This window comes from Meriones unguiculatus, chromosome 6 (genome assembly GCF_030254825.1).
Source record: "Meriones unguiculatus strain TT.TT164.6M chromosome 6, Bangor_MerUng_6.1, whole genome shotgun sequence".
Taxonomy (NCBI): domain Eukaryota; kingdom Metazoa; phylum Chordata; class Mammalia; order Rodentia; family Muridae; genus Meriones; species Meriones unguiculatus.
Window position 1 is genome coordinate 41049151 of NC_083354.1, and position 25778 is coordinate 41074928.

At 55.9% G+C, this 25778-nt stretch overlaps 1 protein-coding gene across 10 annotated transcripts; it reads right to left on the reverse strand.

The window, feature by feature from the left end:
• Nucleotides 1-1055: 1055 nt before the first annotated feature.
• Nucleotides 1056-20066, reverse strand: Als2cl (ALS2 C-terminal like). 10 transcript variants are annotated; one of them, XM_060385184.1, is made up of 27 exons: nucleotides 19248-19603; nucleotides 16110-16235; nucleotides 15269-15467; nucleotides 14888-14953; nucleotides 14418-14583; nucleotides 13832-13963; nucleotides 13127-13246; nucleotides 12031-12089; nucleotides 11824-11890; nucleotides 11266-11462; nucleotides 10791-10856; nucleotides 10364-10462; nucleotides 10109-10270; nucleotides 9683-9794; nucleotides 8655-8732; nucleotides 7917-8047; nucleotides 7035-7208; nucleotides 6828-6924; nucleotides 6512-6669; nucleotides 5923-5988; nucleotides 5339-5512; nucleotides 4463-4505; nucleotides 3716-3777; nucleotides 3453-3602; nucleotides 3134-3230; nucleotides 2714-2827; nucleotides 1056-2597 (listed from the first exon to the last, which is right to left on the reverse strand). In XM_060385184.1, exons 1-26 carry the CDS (start codon nucleotides 19255-19257, stop codon nucleotides 2747-2749), a joined length of 2892 nt encoding a protein of 963 aa, XP_060241167.1. In that variant the 5' UTR covers nucleotides 19258-19603; the 3' UTR covers nucleotides 1056-2597; nucleotides 2714-2746. The 10 variants fall into 10 exon arrangements, with proteins under 10 accessions (XP_060241167.1, XP_060241171.1, XP_060241170.1 ...); XM_060385188.1 differs by lacking the exon at nucleotides 19248-19603 and adding an exon at nucleotides 19847-20066 and having other exon boundaries at nucleotides 1056-2827; XM_060385187.1 differs by lacking the exon at nucleotides 19248-19603 and adding an exon at nucleotides 19610-19669 and having other exon boundaries at nucleotides 1056-2827; nucleotides 16110-17568.
• Nucleotides 20067-25778: the final 5712 nt, after the last annotated feature.

Consider the following 25778-nt stretch of genomic DNA (forward strand, 5'->3'; position numbering starts at 1 on the left):
CAAACCAGGTAAAGACAAACATTATGGCAGTGGATGGCCCATTCATGCCACACAGGGATACTATGGAAAAAGAGCCTTTGGCAGTGAGTGTCAGTGGAAGCATCAAGAGGCATGCCCAGGTAAAGACCTTAGCCACCTGAATACTGTGCACACATGAATGGTAATTTTTGGTGTACAAGACTGGGCCAAAACCTGGTACATGAAGCCCAGGCAAATGAGTCCAAATACCAGATTCACAATTTGGTGACAAAGGGACACTCCATGCATAGCCCAACTCTACCCAGTCCTGGAAAAAAGACTGTGGACCCTTTGACCTTCCTGGAGTGCCTTTGGCCGTGGCACAAAATACATACCCTTCCTAGGAATGACACACATCCCACCTACAGAGTGAAAGTAAGTGCCATAGTCCCAATACTACTGCTTCTGAGCAGGGGTCTTCCCCTCCCGTAGCTAAGAGTCCATCAGTGGACAGCTATCTGGGGATCTGACAGTGAGCGTTACATGCTCTCAGTCACCCACAGGCAGGAGATGCTGCGAAGAGATGAATCGGGGTGTGGGGGTCTCAAGGCAGCTTGCTCAGTAAGGTACATGAGGAGAGGACTTCTACCCCCAGGAGCCACTTTAAAAAGCTGGGCACAGAGCTGCACACCCGCAACCACAGACCTGGTGGAGGGGCGGCAGAGACAAGAGAATCCCCTTGGCTTGCTGGCTTACCAGTCCAGGAGAATCAGTGAGCCCCAGGTTCAAGGAGAGACTGTGCTTCAAAAAATACAGTAGAGAGGGGTCTGGAGAAATGGCTCGGTGGTTAAGAGTACTGTCTGCTCTTCCAAATGGACCTGGGTTCAATTCCCAGCACCCACATGGCTACTCACAACTGTCTGTAACCCCAATTCCAAGGGATCTGACACCTTTACAATAATGTACATAAAATTAAGCAAAAATTTTAAAAAAGGTTCAAAAAAATAAGGTAGAGAATGGTAAAAGATGACACCTGATGTTAACTATTGCCTTTGAACGCACACATGTGTCTGTGCAAACACACACATGCACACACACAAGGATGAAACGCATTTATTAAAAATCCTGAATAAGTAGATTGCTATTGTGGCTATCCTCCAGAAGAGTAGGGAGAAAAAAACAACATTATGAGGCAGGGAGGAAGGTGGGGGGATGAAAAGGGCCCAGGGTAGATGGAAGAAGAGGCTTTAACCACTTCTCATCTTTCAGTCTTCCCTCCTGACTCCAGGCCTACCTTCCGGGAAGCTGCGAAGTGAGGTGGAGTGAGGCAGAGTAACATCTGGCCCGCTGATGCTCTTATTTCTTGATGATCTTATATCTAGGCAGTTAGGGTACTGCCCTCTTGCGTGACTCACAGGTCAAAAGTGGGAGATGTTCTAGGCTGGACAGCTATCACCTATGAGAGACTCCATCTGGGAGAGGCCATCACTGAGCCTCCTGAAGCACCAAATGCAGGCAGCCGGCTGTCACTCATTTCTGCTGTCAGTCGGCTTCCTTCCTGCTTCTCTCCTCACATGTGGATTTTGTCTTAAGGGTCTGCTATAGCTTTGGCTGCTCCTGGAACCCACCAGGATGCTACAGAAACCCTGTAGACCCACAAGGACCAGAGGCCCAAGTTCAGCTAGTATTGGGAGCAGGAGGGTGAGTGGCAGGGTTTTGTCACAGTTGACCCGTGTCACAGCCACTTAGGGCTGTCTTTGGGGGTGGGAGCACCATCAGTTTGACCCTTCCAAGGACCCTCCCGGGGACACAAGTTCCTGGTAGAACTCAAGCCCAGGCTTTGTGTTTGTGATGAAACATTTGGTGGATCCAGGCACAGGAAGCCGTTCTGTTTTCTCTGTAGGTGGTTGTGCAGGAGAACCATCAGCTTGCCTCACATAGTATTCCATGCTTTCTGAGAGGCTCTGAAGGTACCCTTCTCTGAGGCTCCCATTGGCCTCAGCCCTGGCCTTGGGTGTGCAGCTTTGTCTCCCCTGGCCCTTCCCACACAGACTGAACTGGGGGGAGGCGTCCCTGGAATAGCCCAGAGCCCAGCACTGTGACAAGACTCACTTAGGGTCCTGAGTACTAGCAAGCCACAAATCTCCCTGCTGTCCCTCCCACAGAGAGGCTGTAAGTGTCTCAGGTATGTCATTTATGGGCTACCTGCATTCCGCTGGCACGAGAGGCCAGGTGAAGGATGGCTGGTGTTTACATCCCACACCTTTGCAAAGGGCAGGGCCTGCCACAGGCAGCCGGGCAGCTCGGCATGGACCTGAGGTTTTCCTGCCACGGGGTCCTCCTGAGAGGCCAGCTCAAGCCCAGCTGAGGAGGAAACAGGATCCCAGGGAGATACCCATGGGAAAGGGAACTGAACAAACAGAGCCTTGTGCTGCTGAGGACCTTCTTGTCAGGAGGAGGGAAACAGAAATGAGATGAACAGTAACATGAGAATTTCCATTTCCCTCCAAGGAGCTGAGTGAAGCCAGATCTCGGGGAAGCTGAGTTCAGTGAACCGGACTGAAGGAATGTTAGAGACCATCAGCCCCTGGGACCTCCGGCCGAGCTCTGGGGTCACGCTGCAGCAGCCAGGTGTGTCTCTGCAGGAAGCAAAACTGCGTCTCCTTTGAGAACCATCTCCACAGCCTGCCTTGACCCGGGCAGTGGGAGCAGGTAGGTAGCGCCTGCTCCAGAGAAGTCCACGGCAGCCACATACCCCTAGCACCACACATGGTCCAGAGCGGCCGTGTCACCAGAGTTCTCTAGAGTCCCAGTGGCCAGGCAGGCGGTGCAGTCTCATGTCTTCCTTCTGGATGTGCTCATAACAGGACTGGGGAGAGAGACAAGGCTGAGGCCTGCTGGCAGACCTGTTCCCACAGGCCCTGAAAGCCACTGCACCCACCCTGCCCCAGCTAGGACTAGCTGTCAGCCACGTTCTGCAGGCAAACGGCCTTCCCTCTGCGCACTGCCCGGAGCTGCAGCCTGAAGGGCTGTGACGCTCACCTGCCCTGCGAAGAGCTCCAAGTCTGTGAGGACCCCTTCCAGGAGACACACGAGGTGGGGACTTGAGCTCTTTCTACCATGGTGCCTGGGGCAGGGAGGGCACTTCCTTGGGCTCCCAGCCGTGGTCTCTTACCTCTAAAGCTGTGAGAAGGAAGTCATGGAGGCCACCTGTGTGGATGGGGTCCATCATGTCACGGATCAGGTGGATCTCAGCTCCCAGATGCTGAATTCTAGAGAAAGCACCGTGGCAACAAAGGAGAGAAGAAAGCGGAAGTCACAGGCAGACACCCCACAGCTAGGGGGGGCAGCCCCATCTAGAGAGCTAGACATTTTGGGAATGGCCCCAGCTCTGTCCCAGGCTCCTTTCTGGGCCTTGGCTCCCCCTCTGTCCCATGTTTGGTGTAGATGGGCTAGGAAGAGGTCTCACGTTCATCCACCCCGTCCCCACCCACCGTGCTCGAGACACCACGTAGATAAGCAGCGGCAGAAGGTCGTCCATGGGCAGCTTGTGTTCCCTGCAGAGCACCCGTGACACCGTGGCCTCAATTTCCCCATAGGTCTTCTCCAGCACCTCCAGCTTCTCCCGAGGGTCCACTGTGGTTCTGTAAGCAGGGTGCAACCCCTGGTCAGGGCCTGGCTGCTCAGTCTTGGGAGGAAGAGAAGGGACAGTGCTCCTGTGCCCTTCCACGCGCCCCCAACCAGGGCAGACACTCACATGATCTTCTGCAGACACTCAATGGCTGACAGGAAACACTTGTCCCGGACCAGAGAATATCTCTGTAAAAGGGGGTAGGGAGTAAAACGGGGGTCCAGCTTGGCATGCTCTCACCCCAGGATCCCGTGTGCCCACACCTGCCCTGGTGGCCATGTGGTCCGGGGCAAACCCATGGCGCCACTGTGACCCTCACTTTATGCAGCTGTGTCACGGGGGAACTAGGCTCCAAGAGGTTGAAAGGACCAAGACAGGCAGGTCCCTTGGTGACAATTCCAAAGCTGACGCCAAAGGTTCCCACACCCAAGGACTTCTCGAAACCCAGGTTCCTGAGCTGACTTCCTGCTTTCTGGGTATAAGGTGGGTGGGCTCAGTTTTAGAATTTTTTGCCTAGCACTGCAAAAGCTGTGGGGCCATGATTCTGCTTCCTAGGAGGCTCCACATGGCCCTGAGACAGCGGGTGGACTCATGTGCCCTTGACCATGGCCGTATTAAGAGGTGGGTCTGGTGTGTCTCTCTTCACACAGGAGAAAGGTGCCCTACACAACTGTCACAGCCAGGACCAGAGCAGAGCCTGCAGGGGAGCCTGGTCATGTGGGCTCCACTTGAGACAGGAAGGAAGCCTGGTGTCTCCTCCCTCACCTGCCTCCCCCTAGGCAATCCTGACTCCCAGGCAATCAGAAGCTCCAGGACCACAGGCCTCCTCCTTCCCACGAAAGAAAGCCGGACAGGCAAACACTACCCTCTCACCTGATTGCTTGTCAGCTTGAGGTCCTTGAGGGGCCATAGATGCCTGAAATTGAAGACATGAGATTGGGAAGCTTTGCAACTCGGGGATCAGAGGATACACCCTGTTCCTGTGTCTTCTTCTCCCCTCCCCCACACACACAGAAGGGGTAAGCACAGACAATGGTAAAGGAAAGGGGCCACTGTGGCCTCCTCAGCTGTATCCCACATAGCCTGAGGCCAGGGGAAGCCGTAAGCATAGGGTCCTGGAGGAAGTGATCTTCCACTGCTGTGTGACAAAGGAGCATTGGGCCCCGGAGGAGAATGGGAGCTGAGATTCCAGCAGGGACAATCAAGCACTTGGAGCATGGCTGTGTCAGAGGGGCACTAAGGAAAAAGGATGTTTTAGAGGCAGCTGCGGTGGGGGAGGGCAGGGGAGGCGCTGGAGTATGGTGAACACCTGTCCGACCTGTTCCCAGAGCAGTCCTCAGTTTCCCCTTGAAGACCTCTCCTCCCCCACTCTCAGTCCAAGTGTGTGGGTCTCAGTGGTGAGCCTGGAGGTAGGCCCAGTCAATGCTGGCCAGCACTCAGGGTAGGGAATCAAGCACGGAGGGCCTCCAAGGGCACTGCTGGAACTGAGGGACAGAAAGCGCCAGCTCTCCCTGGGGGACAGTGGAGGGATGGGAGGCACACAGCAACAACCCTGGCATGGCTGGAGCCATGCTCGGGCAAAGTCAGGGGGAGAGCAAAGGTGTTTTCCTTTGTGGGATGGTTGGGCACCTAGCTCCAGCTGAAGGTGTTCCCGGTGCTCGTGGTGTGTGAATAAAGGAGCACGCCTCATGGCTGCATAGAACTGCCGGCTCCCGGAGAGCGCTGGCTGAGCTGGGGGGACAAGCTTACTTCTGCACGTCCAGGAACTCCAGCAGCTTGGTGTCGGGAAACAGGCTGAGGTTGGCGATGCCCTGGCTGTACAGTCCATCCTCCCTCTCGTGGAGAAGCAGGTAGAGTGTGAAGAGCTCCGAGTAGAAGTTGGGCAGGAGGAGGGGCAACAGCAGCCCGTGCACCTGTGCGTCCCTGAGAGGCCAAAATGGACGGGAGACACTGCTGTCAGGGCCATCTCTGTCTGCATCCGCAGAGCTGGGGTCCGGCCCCGGGGACAACCAATTCCTGCTCCATGTGACCTTAGGCTCAGCTCCTCCGTGCCTCAGTCTCACGGGGCACAGGAAGGGGGAAGGCCTCTGGCAACCGCTCCCCACCTCAGCACAACTCAAGCATGAGGCTGCGAGGGCAGTTCAGAACAAAGGTGTATCTAGTGCGTGGTGGGCGGCACTGCTCCTGGGCGGCTCAGGACCAAGGCCATACGCCACCGTGATGTATAAATGGTAGACGGGCCAAGCGCGGTGACTAGCAGACATGCCCAGTGTTTTTCCAAGAAGCGCTACCACCCAGAGGCTGGGCCCAGGCACAAAGGCGTAGCCGGGTACCTTGTCTCTATGTCCTCCTCCTCCAGGGTCTGGCCCTGGCGCTGTAAGGCCACCTTCAGCAGACCCCTGCAAGTCAATGGGAGCGGCATGATGTGGTTGCTGCCCGCAGAAACAGGACTCCACCGTCCCGGTCACCAACTCTGAGAGCAGGCAGTCCATCTCCCAGAACTGGCTCGCTAGATCTGGATTGGATGCCTGTGGAGTCCCGCCTCTCCCGCCACTGAGGGGCCGAGGCTGGAGCTACAGGGTGAGTTGCTGGAGTGTCCTGGCACTCCAGTGGCAGCTGAAGCTCCTATCTGTAACGTTCATGGGATCTAGGTTCTACTGGGACAGGATAGAGGGAGCTTGGATCCAGGGTCACACTCAGCCTACAGCAAGGGCAGAGTTCCTACAGGGTCAGAGGTATGCCTGGGGACCAGACAGGGACTGGACCCTGGCCAGGAGCTGTTGGAGGCCCTTGCCGTCATCTCTCACACCTCTGACCACCACTGTCACACTGACCAACCTCTGATCCTGTACCGAACAAGACTTGAAAGGGCAATGCTGGGCCAGTCCCTAGGCGGTGGCTGTCACCCTGTGCACAGCTTACCTGTAGGCAGCCCAAAGCTCCTGGGCGTGTTGCTTCACCTCCTCCTGGGCCATCCCCTGCAGGTGTTTGTTGGCCCCTATGCCTGAATATGTGGCCTGGAAGGTCAGCATCAGGGTCTGGAGTAACTTCCCCAGGGGGTGTCGGGAATTGCTCAGAGCCTGGGCCCGTGAGAGAACAGGGATGCTTAGAGCCAGGGCCTGGAGCACAGTAGGCCCCAGACCAGCCTCCCGGACAGGAACGACAGGAACGCCACAGAGGACCACGGTTAGCACCACGCTGTGAGATACAGGAGGCCTCCCCCAGGCTGGGCCCTCACCTTCCTGAGGTACTGCTGCAGGGCCTTGGGCTCTCGGTGCAGCAGCAGCTCCTGCAGGATATCTTCCATGCTGCCCTCACAGTCCTCGGGGTGGCTCCTGGGGCGCCATGCACAGTGTCCCTCACCCGCCCCCCAGGTCGGTACCCACGCCCAGGAGCTTCCCTAGCCCCCGCTGACCTGCAGGGACCTCCAGAGGGCTGGGCTCACCTTTCGCAGCACAGGTACTCCTGGGACTTGCGAAGCTCCCTGGAGCTCTGCACATGGAATCCCAACAGGGCTTCCTGCAGTTCCCCGGGACAGCCTGAACGCGCGAAGGCCCGGAAGGGGCTGTAGACTCCCTGCCAGCGGCTCTCCACAGGGAAGGCACCCGCTCCCAGCTGTCTGTGATTGGGGGACAGTCGGAGACGCGGAAGATGAGGCCGGAGCCACCGAGCCCTTGGCGCGGCCCTTCGAGGGTTGGTGGCACCAGCCTGGCCCGGGGGGTGGGGCAGGATGGAGAACACAGACGGAGCTGACCCCCAAGGCAAGTGGAGAAGAAAGCAAGGCAGAGAGAGGGCCAATGTGTTCTGGGATGGAGCAAGGCACATAGTTCTGCAGAGGTCAACAGATTCTCAACAAACACGGCAAGAGCTATTCACCCGAACTGACTTTTCCAAACGGGTGTTCTGTTTTCGCAGGAAAAGAATCTGTCTCACAAACTACTGGGAGAGTGATTCCACTTCCCATGTTTCTTTCCGTTTTCATCTTGTCTGCCAGGGAACTCAGGGCCAGGCTAAGGGAGACTATAACCATATCTATAACTATGTCTCTCTCTTTCTTTTAAGATCAACTCACAATTTATTTTTCTTGTGTATTTGACTTGGAAACTGTCTTACATTCTTTCTAGGAAAAAAAAAGTCTAAAACCAGGGTCAAAGGGAGACTTACAAGTTCTATTTTCCTTCCAGCATGTGTATGGCAGAACACCCACCTAGCCCTAGACTTCAGGAGCCTCTGGCTGGAAGACTCGGGGCTCAGAACCGTCTATGCAATAAGGCCTCCACTGAGCCCCCAGGCCTTGGGTGGGAAGAGACACACACTGGGCTCTCACCTCTTTCGAGTACTGCATGGGTCGGGCGGGAGGGCAGCCGTGTCCAGCACTCCCTGTGTATACAGCCCTTTATCTGTCCCACTGCTGAAAGAACCGTCCAAGGTGAAACCGTTGGGGAAGGTGACCTTGCCCTGGGAGCAGAAAACAAGAGCAGAAATGTCCGAGTGCCCAGCCAGCCGTTCAACCAAGTGTGTCCATGCTGGGCCTGCCTGCTGGTGTGGGTCAGATGGAAACGTCCTGCCTGTCCACTCAAGCTGCTACAAGATTCTAGGAGTCTCACCCACTGTGAGGCGTGGTCCAGGGATCTAGAGGGGGCAATTCCTTGCTGTGTGAAGTTGCTCCATTCCCCTGACCACTCAGGATGCGCCAGACCTGCCTGTCCTTCTGTATCCAAAATTATCCTCATGTCCCCAAAGGCCCGGCATGGAAACAGCTGTCTTGTGTTATGTCAACTCAGGCGGGAACATAGAAAAGAACGATGACCCCAGGGACAGCTGCCCAAGGCTCGGGTGGTGATGGCTCTGCTAGAGCACAGCACAGACACAACCAGACTGGGCCCTCTGGGCACGAGGCAAATCCTCCAGTCTCTTGTCACCTTGCTTTGTTACGTCAGTACTGAATGCTGCATGGCATGGACACGGAGCCCCCTGGACACCATGGAGGTGGGAAGGGCACCCTTCAGCCTTGGCTCTGGGCCCTGGCTTTATGGGGTGGATCGAGAAGTGGCATGGCTCTCACCTTCCCTAGGAGCGTCAGGTCCCTGGTGAAAGTACCTTCATACAGAGAGTCGTCCTCACAGAGCAGGATGCCTGGGCCCTTGAAAGGAAGCAAGAAAACAGAGGAAAGGGAGGTGAGGTTGGGCAGAAAACCAGGGTGGGTGGACACTGACCCACGGTGCCAAGAGTCCCTAAGCCCTGGCACTGCCCTTCCCAGATGTGTTAGGTCCCATGAGCCCCCATCCCTTGTTTTCCCTAGTTAGGCCTCAGACTTGGCTCCTCCTCCTTCAGCAGCCTCTTCAGGAAGCCCCTAAATACTCAGGAAGTGCTGGCTTCCTTTCAGCTGCTTCCCTGTCACTGCCCTGAGTCCTGGGGAGGAGGGGAGCAATCATGTTCCCTCACTACCGCACCTGCCAGGAAGGTCACTGACAAGTTCATGTTCAACTTGTTCCTGACTCTATGCCATGGGCCTATTCTTGCCTTTCCTTCCCCTTTTCCCTGAGGTCTCCTTCGGTTCTTTCCAGAACAAGGTGGAGTCTAAACAAACAAGCCATAAAATCAGGCACATCTGTTGCCCAGAGCCCCACCGCGCATCAAGCGCCTGGCTAGTGGAGAGGCAGAGGGCAAGAGCTGGAGGCCCAGGCTAGGGGGACTTGGGTTTGCTCGCAGTCTCGGCCGGATGTGACTATGATATCGGGCAGGTTCTCTGATGTCTGTCATCAATACACATGCGTCATTCATATGCTAAGGACAATGGCATCAGTTGCAGGAGTCACACAAGGACTCCAGAAGATGGCGGAGGTTCAGTCAGGGCCAGTGAGGGGTCTAAGAATGTCACTGGCGAACCTAGGACACACTTGGTTCTTGCCAGCTCGTGTGTGTACACTAAGCACCACTGACCCGAGTTGCAGATGGGTAAAGTGAGGCTAAAAGAAGCCTGGATCTTGCCAAAGTCAGAGCAGATGGATGGCACAGCTGGCATCCCTTGTCATCCATACAGCTTGGCTTTGATTCTGCTACAGAGTGCCCAAGGCCGGGGCTACCACTTACGGCCATCTTGTCCCCTTGGAATGTGCCCTGATAGCAGGCGCCTGCCTGGGTGACCACGACCCCAGGACCATGACGCTGGTCGGCCAGCCACATGCCAATGTAGCGCTCACCCCTAAGGGAAGAGGGAATGTAAGAGAGGGGTCTCAGAATGGTTCCCATGTGCCCTCTGGATGCTCTGCTGGCAGGGGATGCAGGGAGACAGGCGGTGACAGAAGAAGATGAAGCGAGAACCCCAAGGAGAACAGAGGATGGCAAGAAAGGGAGTCTTCCTTGGGGGAAGGCGTGCCGGGTGGAGCCCCCCAGAGGTAGCAGGAAGCAGAGCTGGAGAGAAGCACCATGGAGGCCCGCCTCCAGTACAGAGCAAGACAAAAGGCTGAGGGGAACGGGAGCCAGTCTGACCTCTGGCTTCTCTCTGCCAGGACTCACCTATCACTGTCGTCCTCAATGCCATAGCCACTCCTCTGGCCTCTCTCCCAGTGGCCTGTGTACCTGAAGGGCTGGGAGGCCTGTGGGGCACTGTCGAGGACGCCAAATCCATGCCGCTGGCCGGCTTGGAAATAGCCCTTGTATACCTCATCAGTGCCATACCTGGAGAGATTCACCAACGGCTGGTTCCACCTCAAGCCCAGTCCAGAGGATATGCCTCCCACACCTTCCCCCTAGAGGCCAAAGGTCACTTACTCACAGATGCCGTAGCCACACATGGTGCCTTCCTGCCAGTGGCACTTGTAACAGTCAAACTTGTCCTCAGAGGCCTGGGGCACCAGGCAGATGCCGAAGCTGATCACGTGGTTCGGTGGGGTTGGAAAGTGAGTATCCAGACCACTAGCCTGGTCAGATGCCCCTGTCACATCCCCCCAGGCTACCCAGTTGTCCTTGTCTCCAAGGAGTCCCCATTCTCTTACAAAAGTCCTCAGGACACCCCTCCCCCTCCATGGAAAGGCTGAGACCCACACCCCTACTCCTGCCAGGTCCCCCTTCTGCATCTATGGGGTGTGAGGAGCTGGGCCACCTAACCACTCCTGTTTGAGAGTTGGCAGTTTGGGGCAGCTGGTGGGTGACAGGTTCTCTAGTTGCCCCATGCCAGCACCTGCCCAGCCAGCCTTACCCATGCTCCAGGCCCCGGTAGAAATGCCCCACGTGGTTCCGTCCATCCGGCCACCTCAGGGTTCCCCTGGAACACAGGTGAGGGCCTCTGCCTCAGGCCACTGGACCTATGCCCCGTCAGCGGCACCCCCAGACTCTCCGGGGTGCCTCCCTTCCATTCTCTCCCCTACATCTTCCAACTAGACTTTCTGCTCACGGAGACTTCACATGAGCACTGAGACCTCTCACAGAAAGCCCCTCCCCCCATCTCCGGGCACACTTGTACCAGTAGCCTTGTACAAGTACTGGGTACTGGGGTACTGTTGACACTTCCCTTGGAGACCCCTGGAAAGATCTATGGCCTCCTTTCCCCTTGAAGCACAGGAGACAGAGAACTAAATGTCAAGCCTGAGGAGATTCCTAGTCAATGGGATTCCTAGCACACTCCTTTCTGATGGCCCGCTGGAAGTACCTAGCCCACAGCCATGCCAACTCACTTGCCGTGGGGCTTGGCCCGACACCACTCGCCCTCATAGGTAGCCTGGCACAGCCGGCCCTCATGACGGAAGGTATAGGCCACACAGCGACAGTCAGGGGGTACAGATGGCTCCCGGCCTGACCCCAGCATAGGGAAGTCCTTCTTGCCACGCAGGGCCTGGCACACAGCCTGGGTCACCTTCCACTGCCAGAGAACCTGGTGGGGACAGGAAGGCAGTGGTGTCATCGCTACTGCAGGTATGGCTCCAAAGAGGCCTCGTGGGGCACCGAGGCCCTTCCCCTCCACCCTGGCCTCAAGCACACTGCCCTTCTATGGCATGGCACCAGGCCTGAGATCCTTTGAGTTGCCCAGGGACCAGACAAGCCAGAGGGCTGCACCAAATGGTAGGAGCAGACCTCTACCCCAGTACTAATGGTGGAAAAATCCCCATTCCTGCAACATCCTGATACTCAACCCTCGGCACAGCCAACTCCTGCCTGAGCCCTGCAGGACTGGCACTCTGCCCTCCCCTGGCTTCTGACCGGACCCCTACCGGTCATGTGTCAAGCTCATTCACCTGGCTCTGGGGGTCTCTGGTGCACAACGAGAACTCTTCTTCAGGGGTGAGGATGTGAAGCACACACCTAGGCAGACAAGAGGTGGCCGGTGAGCCCGTTTCTGTCCAGGGTTGGAAGTAGGGCTCGTGTGGGAGCCTGGAAAGGTGAGCAGATATTATAGCACCTGGGGAGGGAAGTCCAGGGTCCCTGGAGAGAAAGTCACTCACTTGTCTGTGCCGGGCTCCACCCATACTAACTTCAGGTCAAAAGTGTGGACATTGTGGCCCTGGAAGAAGATGGGGACAGGTGTTGTCCAGCCGCGTCTACAGACACACCTGCCGAGAGCCTCAGCGCAGGTCCTTCTGCAGCCTGTTCCCTGTCAGCTGTAGCTCCTCTTTTCTCTCTCATCCTAACTGCCGGCCAGGCCTCTCTCTCCCCGCGTGATTGCTGGGGTTTTCTGGCATCAAGGCCAGCCCCTGGCAGCCCCTGCCGCAAACTTCTGAGGATCCTCTTGCCTGGGGACAGAGGCCCACGGCAGAGCCTGACCCTCGCAGGCTCGTGCACCTGCCTTCACACTCCCCGTGCTGTCAGCGTCTGCCCTTCCGCCATCACGCCCTCCTGAGCTCCTGTCAAGCATCCTTACTTCACCTTTGCTCGTGTTCTGTCAAAGAAGCTATCCATCTCTGAGACTGATGGAAAGTCCCTCTCTCTGGAGTGTTATTGTTCATTTGCCCCAAGAAGGCTGCTCACTTGACCAGGAAAGGGCTCAAGGCCAAGCCTGAGGATGGAGGAGTTTACAGGATGTGACTGAGGGACAGGAGAGTCCCACAGAAACAACAGCATGAGCAAAGGCCCAGGCTAAAATGTCCCTCTTTCCTTCTATCCCTCCCTCTTTTTCTCCCTCCTTTCCTCCCTCCCTCTTACTTCCTTTCCTCTTTTCTTCTTCCTCCCTCCCTCCCTCCCTCCCTCCCTCCCTCCCTCCCTCCCTCCCTCTCTCTTACTCCCTTCCTTCTCTTCCTCCCTGGAGTTGGTTTTGTCAGGAGAGGATGGTACAGACACAATCAGAACAAATCCCAAACCAGGCGGCCATGCTGAGGCAAGGGGAGTCAGTGATGTGAGCACCACAAGTGCCACGTGAGTTTGGCCAAGGTTATGGACTATGGGACAAACCTGTCTAGCTTCCTCTTGACCCACAAACCTTGGCTTGACTCTCCACACCGGGGCCCACCCCCGCACCAAGCCTGTGATCTCGGCTTCAGCTCCTGATCTTTTCCTGTTTCTAATCTGGCCCCAGAACCCTACCTCATGCTACCCCCTCCTAACCTGTAACAGGACGAGGGCATCATCAAAGAGCAGCACGCGCTCGGCCCGCAGCGGGGTGACCCCCACAGGGATGTCCTGGCTATCCTGCAGGAGTCGGTGTGTAGGGCTACAGAGCACATCCTGGTGGCGTGAAGAGGGAGACAAGAAGTTCAAGTGCCTATCCTGGAGGCTGCTGGCCAACCCTGCTCCTCCTGCCTGCACCCCAGACATCTCCCAGAGACCACCTTAGCAGGCCTAGGGTAGCCTCTGGCTCTCGCTCTCTCTCACTCTCTCATACACACACCCCGACACTCCAAGGTGCAGGGGTGGGGAATGCCATCCCTGAACTAACACACAAGGGCAGCTCTCTCTCTGGAGCTTTCCCGGGTGGTCTCCACACTGCACTCCTGCCACAGCAGGGTTCCTATCACCCAGTATGTTACACTCTCTGCCACCCACGGTTATTCTGGCCTGCTCTACTCCTGGCCTAAGCATTCCCATCTTCTGGGGACCCGAGGACTCTCCCTCCTGCAGGCCACGCTAGACGGTGACAGGCATGCGTAATTGGCGGCACCACCAACAGAGAAAGTCAGTTCTGCTAGCTAAGGGGGACTGACAGCCACAGGTTATCAGGCCTCCTTCCAGATGGGGAAACTGAGACAGAGAGCTGTTCAAGCCACCCAGCATAGCTTCATATCCTCCATCGTCCCAAAGCCCCAGACTCACCCTCAGCCGGCTGCTGAGGCTGTGCCACAGGGCCTGGGTGGCCACAGCTTGGTCCAAGGCCTGCCTCATGAAGGACTGCAGGTTCCCAAACAGGGTGACAGCATGCATCACCAGCTCCTGGGCTGGGTGGCACTGTGGGAGGACAGGGCAGGTAGGGAGGATCTTGAAACCAGCCACCCGACCGGATGATGGTTATGAGGGCCCCAGCCTGACCTTGCCGGTCAGGCCTAAACTTAAGCCACAGCTCTCTCTTTTCTCCCTCACAACTGTCTAGGGACACAGAGGGAGCATGAGGTGCTTCCTGATGGACAGTTTGGTAACACCAACAGTGTGGTCCTGTGGGTCCTGGGCCATACGTCCTCACACCCCAGTAGAGAATTCTATGTCTGCTCTTTGGCTGTCAACTGCACCCTCAAGGCAGAGCCATGTGCCCAAGATTGCACAGGGAAGATTCAGAACCCTTCCCCCCAGGGCAGGGCTATGTTCTTTGGGGGCTCCTCCCTCCTGCTTAACTTGGTCCCCTGAGCCTGAGCCCTGTCTCTCCTCTCCTCCATCCATCCATCCTTGAGCTGCTCTCAGTACCCACCTTATCAAGGGTATCCCTGAGGCTCAGCAGGAGGAGCACATATTTCTGCACGTGCTGGGCGAGAGGCTGGTGGAGGGCCTGGCACATCGTGGTGCCCACGGAGCCCTCGGGGCTCACGCAGGACAACAGCTGCCGCAGGGCCTTCCGCTGGCTCCTCCAGTACTCACTGCGTTTGGGAAGGGCCACAGGCTGCACTCACCCCTCCCAAGCCCACACCCACCTGTAACACCCCCATTCTAACCTTCTCCCGGCTCCCAGTCCCAGCAGCCCGGCCCTGCACCCTATTAGCCCAGCAAAGCGCTGAGCTCTCTTCCTGGAGGCTCCGCAGCCTCGCCTCAGGGGAGACAGGGACAGACACTCAAATGGTGTTTGGACAAGATGTCTGCCGCTTTAGGATGGGCTTCTCCAGCTCCCTCTCACCCAGACACTCATGCTCACCCAGGGGGCTCCTGTGGCAGCCCCAGGCTCACCTTCTCCTCTTTGAGACCCTCTGGAAGGCTTGCACCACCACGCAGTCAGTGTAGGACTTGATGTACCTACGGACAACCCGGCTACCTTGAAAGCCCAGCTCCCCACTCACACTCAACCCCTGCCCTTTTGGGGTCCCAGATCCCACCCACTGAGCAACAGGATCCTGATGGTTCAGGCAACTGCTTGACACCCCCAAGCCGTGATTCAACAGTTATATCTCATAGGCCTGGTCCAGGACTGAGCCTCTAAGCCTGCTGCCAAGTTAACATCCTAACCTACAGGAGCATCACTCTAGCGGACCCTTAGGACCAAGCAGCAGAGGCAGCACTTTGGCACTGTGGCCAAGCAACAGGTTCCTCTGGGGGTGGGGGGTGTCTTACTCCATGTGGGCCTGCAGGACATAGTCAGCATTTCTCAGTAACAGCAGGGCCTCCAGACCTATGGAAGGTGGGTGGTACAGCCTCTGCCGCAGTGAACGCAGGCTCTGCTCTGTCACCTCCCACAGCCGCTGAGCACTTTCATGCAGTTGCTGCAAAAGCCGAAGGCACTCTCTGTCACACGAGTCTGAGGGCTCCAGGTCTGTGGAAAGCAGAGCCACCCTGAGCTCACATCCAGGGAAGACCCTGGAGCCACGAGATGCTTAGGACCGTACCAGCACCCACTAGAGCTCTTGGGAGGCAGGGCATGCTGGGATAAAGGGCTGGACTCTTGAGTCAGTACGGTTGTGTGACTGCCTCCTACTTAACAGGACAACCCTAATCGTTTCAGGGGAACCAAGTCTTCTAGATCCCCTGAGTGTCCTCCTGTTCTCCCTAGATCCAGCCGTAGAATTTGGCATCTTTAAGGTCACTCCCCAGCCTCTTTATAGAGGCACAAACAGGCTGTGAGAGAGAAGCACCTGCCCAAAGCCACATTACAAGGGAGACCCCCAGTGAAAGCCTTATGTGTTTTGCCTGCTAGTCGGGGCTTTCCAAAGCACTACTGGGAGCCCTGAGTGGGAACAAGGGGCGAGGCAAATGGTACCACTAGGCCTGTGGGCCCCACGAGGCCATTTGGGAAGGAAACAGCTTGTACTTGGTGGCCAAGGCCTCAGCTCCATCAAAAGATGGCGGTCTCAAGTGCCACGGTTCCCACTTGAGGTTGAGAAAGCTGTTTCCAAGAGTCTACTGAGGCAGAGCTCTTATCCCTGGGGGCTGCTCCCCACCGGGGGCCGAGACTCACCACCTGAGATCAGGGGCTGGAGGATAAGACTGTTGGTGCGAGCCAGAGTAGTTGAGAAGACCTCCTCCAGCCGAAGCAGGTCTGCCTCCTCAGAGCTACACATAGCCAGGGCACGAGACACTGGGCCTGCCGGGTAGGAGGGATACAGGTCTCAGCCAGAGAATACAGGCCACAAGCATCCTCCCCAGTTCCCACAAGACCCATAACCACCCACGTCAGAATCGCTTGCTGAGCTCAGCTTCTCTAAAAAAAAAAAAAAAGATCTATTCTGGCCACGGACCCCTGACCTGCTCCCTGACAGGACCCTTGAGGGAACAGGAGAGCTGAAGACTATCAAGGGAAGCAGCCCTTTCCACCCAAGAGTACGTGCTCTTCAAGCTCAGTTTTGGCCTGCTCAAATGCACCCTGGCTCCAGGCACCCAGGGGTTGACTACTCAGCCTTTCTTTGCCCTGGCCATCTCACCACTGAAGTCCCCACTCAGAGACTATTCCATCTTCGGGGAAAGGAACACACATGCTGTCGGAAGAGCTCAGCAATATGCTGGTGGCCTGGCTCGGGGTCCCTGTCACTAGATAGAGCTCAGTAAGCCAGGAGAGACATAATACAAGAGCAATCTGGAGGCCTCCTGCTGAAGCAAGATGGAGCAGCAGAGCTTGGGGGTGGGGGCACACCTGCAGACCCAGAGGGAGGGAGGGAAAAAGGAAGGAGGAAGGGAAAGGAGGGAAGGTGCAGAAGAAGGCACAGCATACATACAGTGGGGAGAGGTAAAAGCAAAGGCTCATGGGAGTGCTGGGCCAGCCTATGAGGATGGCCCACCTTCATTGGCCAGCCGACATGCTTGACTTTGCCTCAGTCAACCTTGAAGATGGTGGAGGGCTTTAGAATAAGGTACTAGCAGATCAAGGGGCAGAATGAGCAAGACCAACCTGGTGACAGATGGCCCCAGGCAACAAGAAAGGTCAGCATGGGGAGGACCCTACATGTTTACCTCCCCTAACCAGGCTGAGCCTCTGGATGGCTCCCACTTGGAAGAAGAATCCCTGGGGTAGGCAGGCAGGTCAGCTGCAGCCTTGAAATGCTCTTCCCCGAGTGAGGGATCTTCTAAGCAAGCACCAAGGGCAGGGGTTGTGAGGAAGCATGCTTGGGCCTGTTCCATAGCCAGACTGTCTGTGGCCCTACTCAGGCAAAGCCTCCCACAGGCAGCCCTTGCTACCTTCACTTGGCAAGGATGTTCAAATGGCCTGATCCGAAAGATGCCTTAGGGTAGAGTTAAAGCTTCTTCACTATGCCTTGTCCTGACACGGGGTCGGTCAGATGTCACCACAGGCAGTCAATGACGGGCACGTGACGTCAGGCAGACCCCAGCAAATGGCAAGGGGGCTCAGTCTTCCTGAAGGCACCCCAAAGATGTCGTGGGGACTTCCCAGGTCCCTGGCAGAACCCAGGACTCCAAGAGCACTGGCTCCAGAACAGAGAAGGGCGGGAACTTCAGAACTCTGGCCCAGATCCTGGGCCCAGGCATTCCTGCCCCACCTTTCCGGCTGCTGTTCTGCTGTGTGGAAGGGTGAGGCTGTGGGAAGGAGAGGCAGGAAAGAGAAACTGCTAGACACCCAGCGGCAGCCATGTTTGCTGGCAGTTAAAGCATTGCCACTCACCCCTCCCCCACAAACACACAAGGAGAGGGTGGGGAGGGCAGGCACGGGCCACTCTGGCTCAGTTCCCACTGACTCTCAACCATGTTTCCAGAAACTGACAGAATGGAAAGTCTATCCCTAACCCTGTACTATGCTGGTACCCAGCCCACACCTCACCTGCTGTCCACAAGAGATCCACCTCAGCCTATTACATCACAGCTTACCCATCCCAATCCTCTCTGAAATGGAGATCTAACTAGATCAGGACATTTTGAACCATTGTGGTTGCCTCTCAAGAGAACAAACTGTAGGCTGAAGCTCCCTTTGGCATAGAACCTAGTCCTTGAGCTCCACATCCCCAAACATCCTGAAGCATAGCCTGGCCCTGGGTAGATGCAACAGATCCAGGCTAACCTCTACGGTGCCCCAGAAGGATTTCCAACCCCAGGAAATCACATCATCTAGATGAAAAGGTAGAAATTAAGGGGGCCTTGGAAGGCCGGGAGGGTGGAAGTCTCTGGGTTTGGAGCTCTGTCTGGGTTCACTCTGAAAGTGAGAAGGCGGATGCAAAGCCAGGGACAAGGCCAGGCACGGGTGTTTGAGGGTGTGCGTGCTGGGAAGGGACAGTGTAGAATAACCGAGGAGGCCAGCAAGAGCACTCTCCTCTCTAACCCTGGGCCCACCACCCATCCCGTACCCCTCTGGTCGACCACATGACCTTATATTCTCCCTCCTGTCAGCTCTGGGGTCCTTAGTGGGAGGCTGTGCAAAAGGTGAATTTGAGGCAGGGAAAGTCCAGGGGGGCCTAGAGACACTATCTGTAGATCAGGTGTGTGCAGAGCTCTGACCCAGGCCCTGGCTCCCAGCGCTAACAGGCTCACCAGAACTAAGTGGCTCAGAGGTGCTGGGTGACTCACAGAGGCACACAGCGCATTCCCGGCAGGACCCGGCGCCCTTCTTATCCCCTTGGTGCTCACTAACAGGCAGGGTGAGGTCAAAAAGGTAAGTTGGGCCATGCACAGGTGAGTCAGCTATTGTCCTTGTGGCCATCAAAACAATAGCTGGACCTGCTCCCTTTCCTCTGCATTCCTGGCTTCCGTCCCACACCAGACTGCTCCTGAGCAGGGTCACTGGGGCCTTCCCTGCCCTCACACAGTCCTGGCCCCTCAGGCCCCTCAGCCACACCCTAGCATGGCACTCACTCTGGTATTTCCTGGTCTGGACTGGCATGGACCTTATTTCTGCTGTGGAGGCTTTTTCTAGACTGTGCTGGAGGCCCATTAATCAACTTACATGCCCAATGGGCAGTGAAGGTAGTGAAGTGCACGGAACTGTCTGTCACACCTGCCCTCCCTCCCATCTCCAGCCCCAGTCCCTGCCTCTCCCTGGCCTAAGCTTCTGACTCTAGATGCCCCCCCCCCCCCCCCCCCCCGGCTCCGCACTAGCTTCCCTTTCCTCTGCCTGCCTGCCACGGTGCACAGTCCCAAAGTACTCTGCTCCGACCTTCAGACATCTGTCTCCGCGCTTCCCAGGCAAGAAGCAACACCTTCCCGGCTTCTCTGTCAGCCCTTCCGCCCTGACCAGCCAGGTCACCTCCTCCTGGCAGCCTCTCCCTCTGGGTGATACACTCGCACCCGGGGCCTGGCCTGGCCGGAAGGCACTGCGCTCGCGCTCCACACTGCTGCCCGGGGTTGGACCCGCGCTGCGTTTAAATCGGTGACCACGGGACAGGGAGGAGGAAGCTAAGAACTCCGCCGAAGCAGAGGATGAAGGGCTCGTGACCATGGCAGCGGGAGGAGGCGAGCGTCCCTACCCGCCGCGGAGCCGTGGGGCAGCGGACCCCGCCCACAGACGCGCGCCCTTACCTTCGCCCTGCGCCGCGGTGCCCCGAGTGGCCGCGCAGCTCCGCGCCCCGCCGCCCTCCCTCTCCGCGCCCCGCCCCGAGGTGTTGCCGCGCGGGGGCGTCCCCGAGGGGGCGGGGCCAGGCCTCGGAATGTCCCCGAGCTAAACCTCAGCCTCTCCTGCCACCGCCGGACTGCCGAAGCTTCTCTCCTGCTCCCGCGCACCCTAGGATCTCACCCTGGCTGGCTGTCGCCTCTTACCTCCCCTTCCCGGCTCCAAGGACGGCGGGGGGTGCCTGAGGCCACCCCGATTTCCTTGCCCACCGACTCTGCTTGCTGTGCGGCCCTGAGACCTTGCCCCTTTGGGTCACAGAGCCCCTACAGCCACCCCCACATCTCCTCGAAGGAGCCCTCGGTAGATGCTGGGAAACTTGTTGCTCGGCCATGCTGACCCGCAGTCCCTGAGCTGGGCGTCCTTCAGAAGCAGCTACTGCTGTGTGAGACCTTGAAGGAGGCCCCCTCCATCCATTCCGGGTACAGCCTGAAGCTGTGCCAAAGCCTTCGACCTTGGAAAGAGCGGCGCAGTTCCAGACTCAAACTCTTGGAAGGAGGAGGGACCATGATTCAAACCTGTAACAAAGAGGCCTGCTGTCCGGCAGGGCTCCCTTTTTGGCTAGCAAGTGAGCCACCCCTCCACCTGCAGTGGCACTCGGCCTCTAATTGCTGACAAGCCTGGCCTGATTGCTTCTAACCCTTCCAAGCCTGAAAACAGTGAAGAAGCCTGGGGAAGAGACAGCTGTGGAAGAGAGATGGTCCACCTGCCCCCTACCCAAGTCTGGGACAGCCTCTATCCATCCTGCCCGAGAGAAGAGAGACTTCCAAGAGTCTCTGGGAAGGGGCCTCCCAACCTGGGCAGCCCTAGCTCCCTAGGGTTGCTTTTGCTGCTGAGTCTGCTGCTCTGGGCCCCCACCACAGAAGACAAGCTCATTCATTCCCCTACCTCAGTCTTGGGTCTCCATCCTCAAGAACCCTTTCCCCAGCTTTGCCTTCCCTCCCCACTTGGCCGAGACCTCTCCCTCTTTCAAGCCTTTTCTTTCTTTTAAATACTCGTTAAAGGTAAATACATTGCAGGGTTTTTTTTGGGGGGAGGGGCGTGTATGATGTGTGTGTGTGCTTGGTTGTGTTTCCAACAACGCTGTCTTTTTTATTTTTGAGATAGTCTCTCACTGATCTTCACCTGACCACATGGGCCAGACTGACTGTGAATACCAGAGATTTCCTTGTCCCTGCTTCCCCAGTGATGAGATTACAAGTGTACACCCCCACATATGATTATTTCTGAGTTTTGGGGAACAAACTCAGTCCTTCATGCCTCCCTGCAAACACTTAACTGAACTCTCACCTCAGCCCCAGCTTTGCTTTCTGTACTCTCTTTGGTGCCCCTGACAGAGCCTCAACTCCCACCACCCTCCAGGGCCTACTTTTCTGACTGCCTCTTTTTGGCAGACGGGGCAGGCCATGAGCTGGAAAGAATTGGTCTTATGCTAGGCTCCTCTGAGTTAGCCCTTTCCTTCTCTGGGCCTCGGTTTCCTCATGTGCACAGTATCTGAAGAGAGGCAATGCTGCCTGCCTGGGGTGCTGACAGGAAGAAAGGAAGGTCTGTCCCAGTTTCCCTCACCAGATATGACTTCCTGTCAGGGGCAATTGGAAGGTTTCCCACGCTCTGGGCTTTACCATCTACTAACCCACCTCACAGGCATCACCACTCTGTTTTATTATCTGCCAAACAAGGCAAGACCTACTCAGGGAGCCCTTGACTGGGGCCAGGTCTCCCCACTCCAGTAGTCCCCAGAGAATGGGGTCACCTGAAGCCACGACCCTTGCCCTCACCTGAAGCCACGACCCTTGCCCCTTGCATCACAGGGCTCCTGTTTCTGCTCCCCGCAGATATGCACACAGCATGTGCATACACGCAGCTCCACAGGTGAGAAACGTGGCCGAGTGAGTACTCAACTGGGCCACGCATGTCCTCCACTGCTGGAGAGGTGGGCCCCCTCTGCTACACAACGCCACGGTAGCAGCCCCATCCATGGACACTTGAGACTCCATCTACAAGGACGTAGACTGACACACAGACAGAAAGCTTGCAGGCACAAGGCGCTCCCCTGCACGCCAGTGTGTCGGTACACAAGCTCAAGTTCATGCACATACCGGTCTGACCCAGGCTGCGTTCAGCCCTGAGCTATTCTGGGCCAGGCCAAGGGCCAACAAGTTGAGGGATAGCCAGCTCCCAGCACACCCAACTGCTGTGTCACTGGCCCAGGCTGACTCCCACCCCCCCCCCCCCAGGCTAAGTCCGTGGTGGCCTGGATCCCAGCCTGGCTGTGTGACTGGGTGGGCGGAGGGTCCTCCATTCTCTACCGTTCAGCTTCTCCAAAGCTAAGCCTTGAGTTCCATTGTACCAAGCTCCAGGAAAGAAATGTCCACGGGGTCTCCTGGCCACTGCTCCGTTCCCTGCCCATAGCTCCCAACCCAGAGGCCCTGGAGGCTGGATTGGGTCCCCATGGGAAACCCCAGAAGTTACAAAAATAGTACAGGAAGGACAAGCAGTAGCCAGTATGCCAGGAAGATGTCTTCTGGGGAGCTAGAACTCCCCCACCCCGGCCTTGATGGGCCCAGCTGAGGGGGGGGACAGGGGCATGTTTTGGGGACCTAGTAAGAAGCTGAACAATACCAGAAAGTGGTCAGAGCCCTGACCAGAGGCAGAAGACTGAGTTGGGCATTGCAATTTCTGAGGCCTAAAGCCAAGCACAGCTCCTCTCTGGGATTCCTCCCTCACAAGAGAACAGAGGAGATCTGGCAGGATGGCTCAGCCAGAAGGACAAGTGCTGCAACCTGAGCTTGGACTCAGAAACCCATATAAAAGCACAAAGAGAGAAACGGCTCCACAAAGTCGGCCTCTGACCTCTACGTGCGCGCCATTGCACTTGACCCTCTCACCACCCACACACGTACACGCTAAAAAATTAAGGGCTGTAGGGCATGGTGGCACATTCCTCTAACCTATCACTCTGGAGGCAGAGGCAGGTAGGTCTCTGAGTTCAAGACCAGCCTGGCCTGGTCTACATAGCAAGCTCCAGGGTGGTCAGTGTCACGTGGTGAGACTCTGTCTCAAAGCGGGGCTGGGGAGAGACAGAGCCAAGCAAAGGCTATCATTCTGACCAGTGTGCATGTAAGTTTCGTTTTCACAGGAAAGCTGGAAGCACCCTAAATGTCTAACTGGAGGGATCTGAGTGAGATAATATGGCTTTGCTTTTATGCGACATACTATGTATGCAGCCTTCAACAATGACAGTAAAATAAAGACTAGCACTTAGCAATGGCTTGTCATGTACCTGTTTTACAGACAAGGACTGCTGGTTAGATGACCGGCTGGAGGGGAGTGTTGAGAGAAGCCTTGATGGCCCACAGGGAATGGCGAATGAAGCATCCTCGGAAGGTCCTGATGCACTGCACACGGGGCTGAGCCACTAGGGACTCCTAGCACACTAGTGAAGACTCAAAATGGCTCCAAGGCTAGGGTGGTGACTGCTTCCCCTTCTTTACAGAAGCCTCCTGAGGTGACCTTCCCCCCCACATCCCCCACCTTTCCTTCTAGTTGCACCAACCTGATTGATTGTTACTGGTGTATTAAGCTAGCATGGGATGGTCTGATTAGACTTTCAGTCATACAAAGGCCTTTACACTGGACGATAGTTAGATCCGCACCTTTGAGCCTGGTTGGTCTCTGGAGTCTGGTTCCCGGGATTCTGCGTTGGCTCTGTCACCACTCACCACCTTCCCCAGGTTCCTGATCTTTAAGTCTTGAAGTATCACAAGTATCGTTAACCTTTTTGGCTTTTTGTTTGGTTTTGGTTTTGTTTTGTTTTTTTTTTTTTGAGACAGGTATCGAGCCCAGGCTGGACTTGAACTCCTGATCTTCTCTTCATCTCTCAAGTGCTGAGTTTAAGCTTTAATAGCTACAAATGTTATATAAAAAAAATAATGCAGCAAATTTATAAAAAATGTAATTTGAAAACTTAATTCTTTAAATTCTCTTATGTTAACTAAGTTTTGTGAATTTTGAATAACATCCCCTTTTGCCAACTTTGCCAACTTCAGAGGGAAAAAAAATTTAAATAAGTAAATCCAAATGCTGTTTCTTTTGTCTTGCTGTGTAGGCCTGGCTGGCCCAGAACTCATTGTGTAAACCAGGCGGGCCTCCAACTTGCAGTGATGCTCCTGTATCTGGCTCCTAAGTGCCGGGATGATAGGTGTGTGGCACTCGGCTTCAATTAACCGGATGGCATTTCTTCTAAGTTCGTGGCTTTAGACTTCTTAAAACTTAAAACTACTACGACAAGACTTTTAGGATACCCTGTTTTTCTAAGTCAAGTGGATTTTGAAGCCTGTGTGAAAGTATGACAGTATTACGTGAGTGTGTGTGTATGCACTGTATGAAAACATGACAGTGTTACGTGTGTGTGTGCACATGTGCCATGTGATAGTATGACAGTATTAAGTGTGTGTGCACATGCGCAAGCACACACTGAGTGTGTGTGTGTGTTGGGAGGAAACGACTAGGGAGTTTACATTGGATAAAAAGACTGGGATTCAAAGGCATGTGAGGTGGAGCAGGGAGCCATCAGCTCCATTCAAGATCCTGCCTGAAGTCAGCCTGGGCTATATAATGAGACCCTACATCAAAATGAGAGAGGAGAGAGAGAGACCCTACAGGGATGTAGCATGCTTCTCTCTCTCTCTTCTCCTCCCTCCCTCCATTTTATTTATTTATTTATTTGTTTGTTTGTTTGTTTTTAGTGCTGGTGATTGAACACAGTGTTTTGCACATGCCAGGCAAGCACTCTGCCACTGAGCCACAATTCTAGCTTGCCCTATTCTCCATGGACAAACAAGACAATGTACTTTGGGGTTTGTTTGCTTATTTTTGTTTTTGTTTTCGAGACAGGGTTTCTCTGTGTAGCCTTGGCTGTCCTGGACTTGCTTTGTAGACCAGGCTGGCCTGGAACTCACAGTGATCCACCTGTCTCGGCCTCCCAAGTGCTGGGGTTAAAGGCATGCACCACATCTGCGTGGCTACTTTAATTATGAATTTATTTGTATTTTATGTGTAGGAATGTTTTGCCTGTGTGTACATCACATGCCTATCACGTTCAGGAGAGGGTGTCAAATCTTTTGGGACTGGAGCTACTGATGCTTGTGAGACAGCTAGTGGATCTGGGACTCAAACTTGGGTCCTCTGCAAGAGCAGCAAATGCTCTTAACCTCTGATCTATCTCTCCTCTTCCAAGACAACGAACTTTGAACAACGGTACCCTCCCTGGCCTGCGCAGCAAGGACAGTCCTGTGAGCAACAGTCCTAACTGTCCTGCCAAGGGGGGCCAGCTTCCAAAGCCAACAGTCCCTGTACACTCCCCTTCCCCTTTAGCCTTGTTCCCCAGGCCAGAACAGAGAGGCAGACAGGAGCAACGTCTTCCCAAAGCCACAGTCGGCCTCACCCGGTCAAAGTTCAGTCCGGGCTCTCTAAGCACGTGCCCTGAGGGTGAAGATCCCTTCAATCAGTGTGGCTATGCAGGGGCCTTCGGTAGAGGCTTGAGGAAGTAGAGGGAGAGACCTGCTGCTAAGCTTTCGTTTTTGGAGCAGTCCCGGGGAAGAGGGTGGTCCGTGTTGCATTGTTTTGGGATTTTGTTTCGCTTGCTTTGGATGACGAGACCCCTAGGTTTTGCCATCTACTCTTGAGAGTCCCTTTTAACAGCAGCCGTTTTCCTGCCCGCCCTGTCATCCGCAGTCCCTGAGGCGCAACCGGCCTACCTCAGCATCCATCAACGGCACATCCAGGGTAGAGCCCTGTGAGAGCCGGCTGGGCTGGCCTCCACTGCGGCCTCTCCTAGCACACGTCAAGCAGATGATGCAGGAGAGACGGAAGGAAAAGGCAGGAGCAAGGTGGATTAGCGTGTAGGCATCTCCAAGCTCCAATTGTCCCACTGTCCCCTAGGGAGCCCCTCCCCCAGGCCTCCACAGAGGCTGAGGAACTCCATCACTGGGGAGTCAATGTTCCCACAGGGTCAGGACCACAGGGCTGTGTAGGGGATCATCTTCAAGGACTTGCTAGAGCCTAGGCCCAGGCTGTATT

Excerpts from the sequence above, each read along its gene's own strand:
- Als2cl (XM_060385184.1), bottom strand. Across the intron at positions 12,090-13,126 it reads ATGCCCTCGTCCTGTTACAG|GGCCACAATGTCCACACTTT; the intron begins GTTAGGAGGGGG and ends ATCTTCTTCCAG. Across the intron at positions 7,209-7,916 it reads CCATGCAGTACTCGAAAGAG|ACAGCTGGGAGCGGGTGCCT; the intron begins GTGAGAGCCCAG and ends CCCCAATCACAG.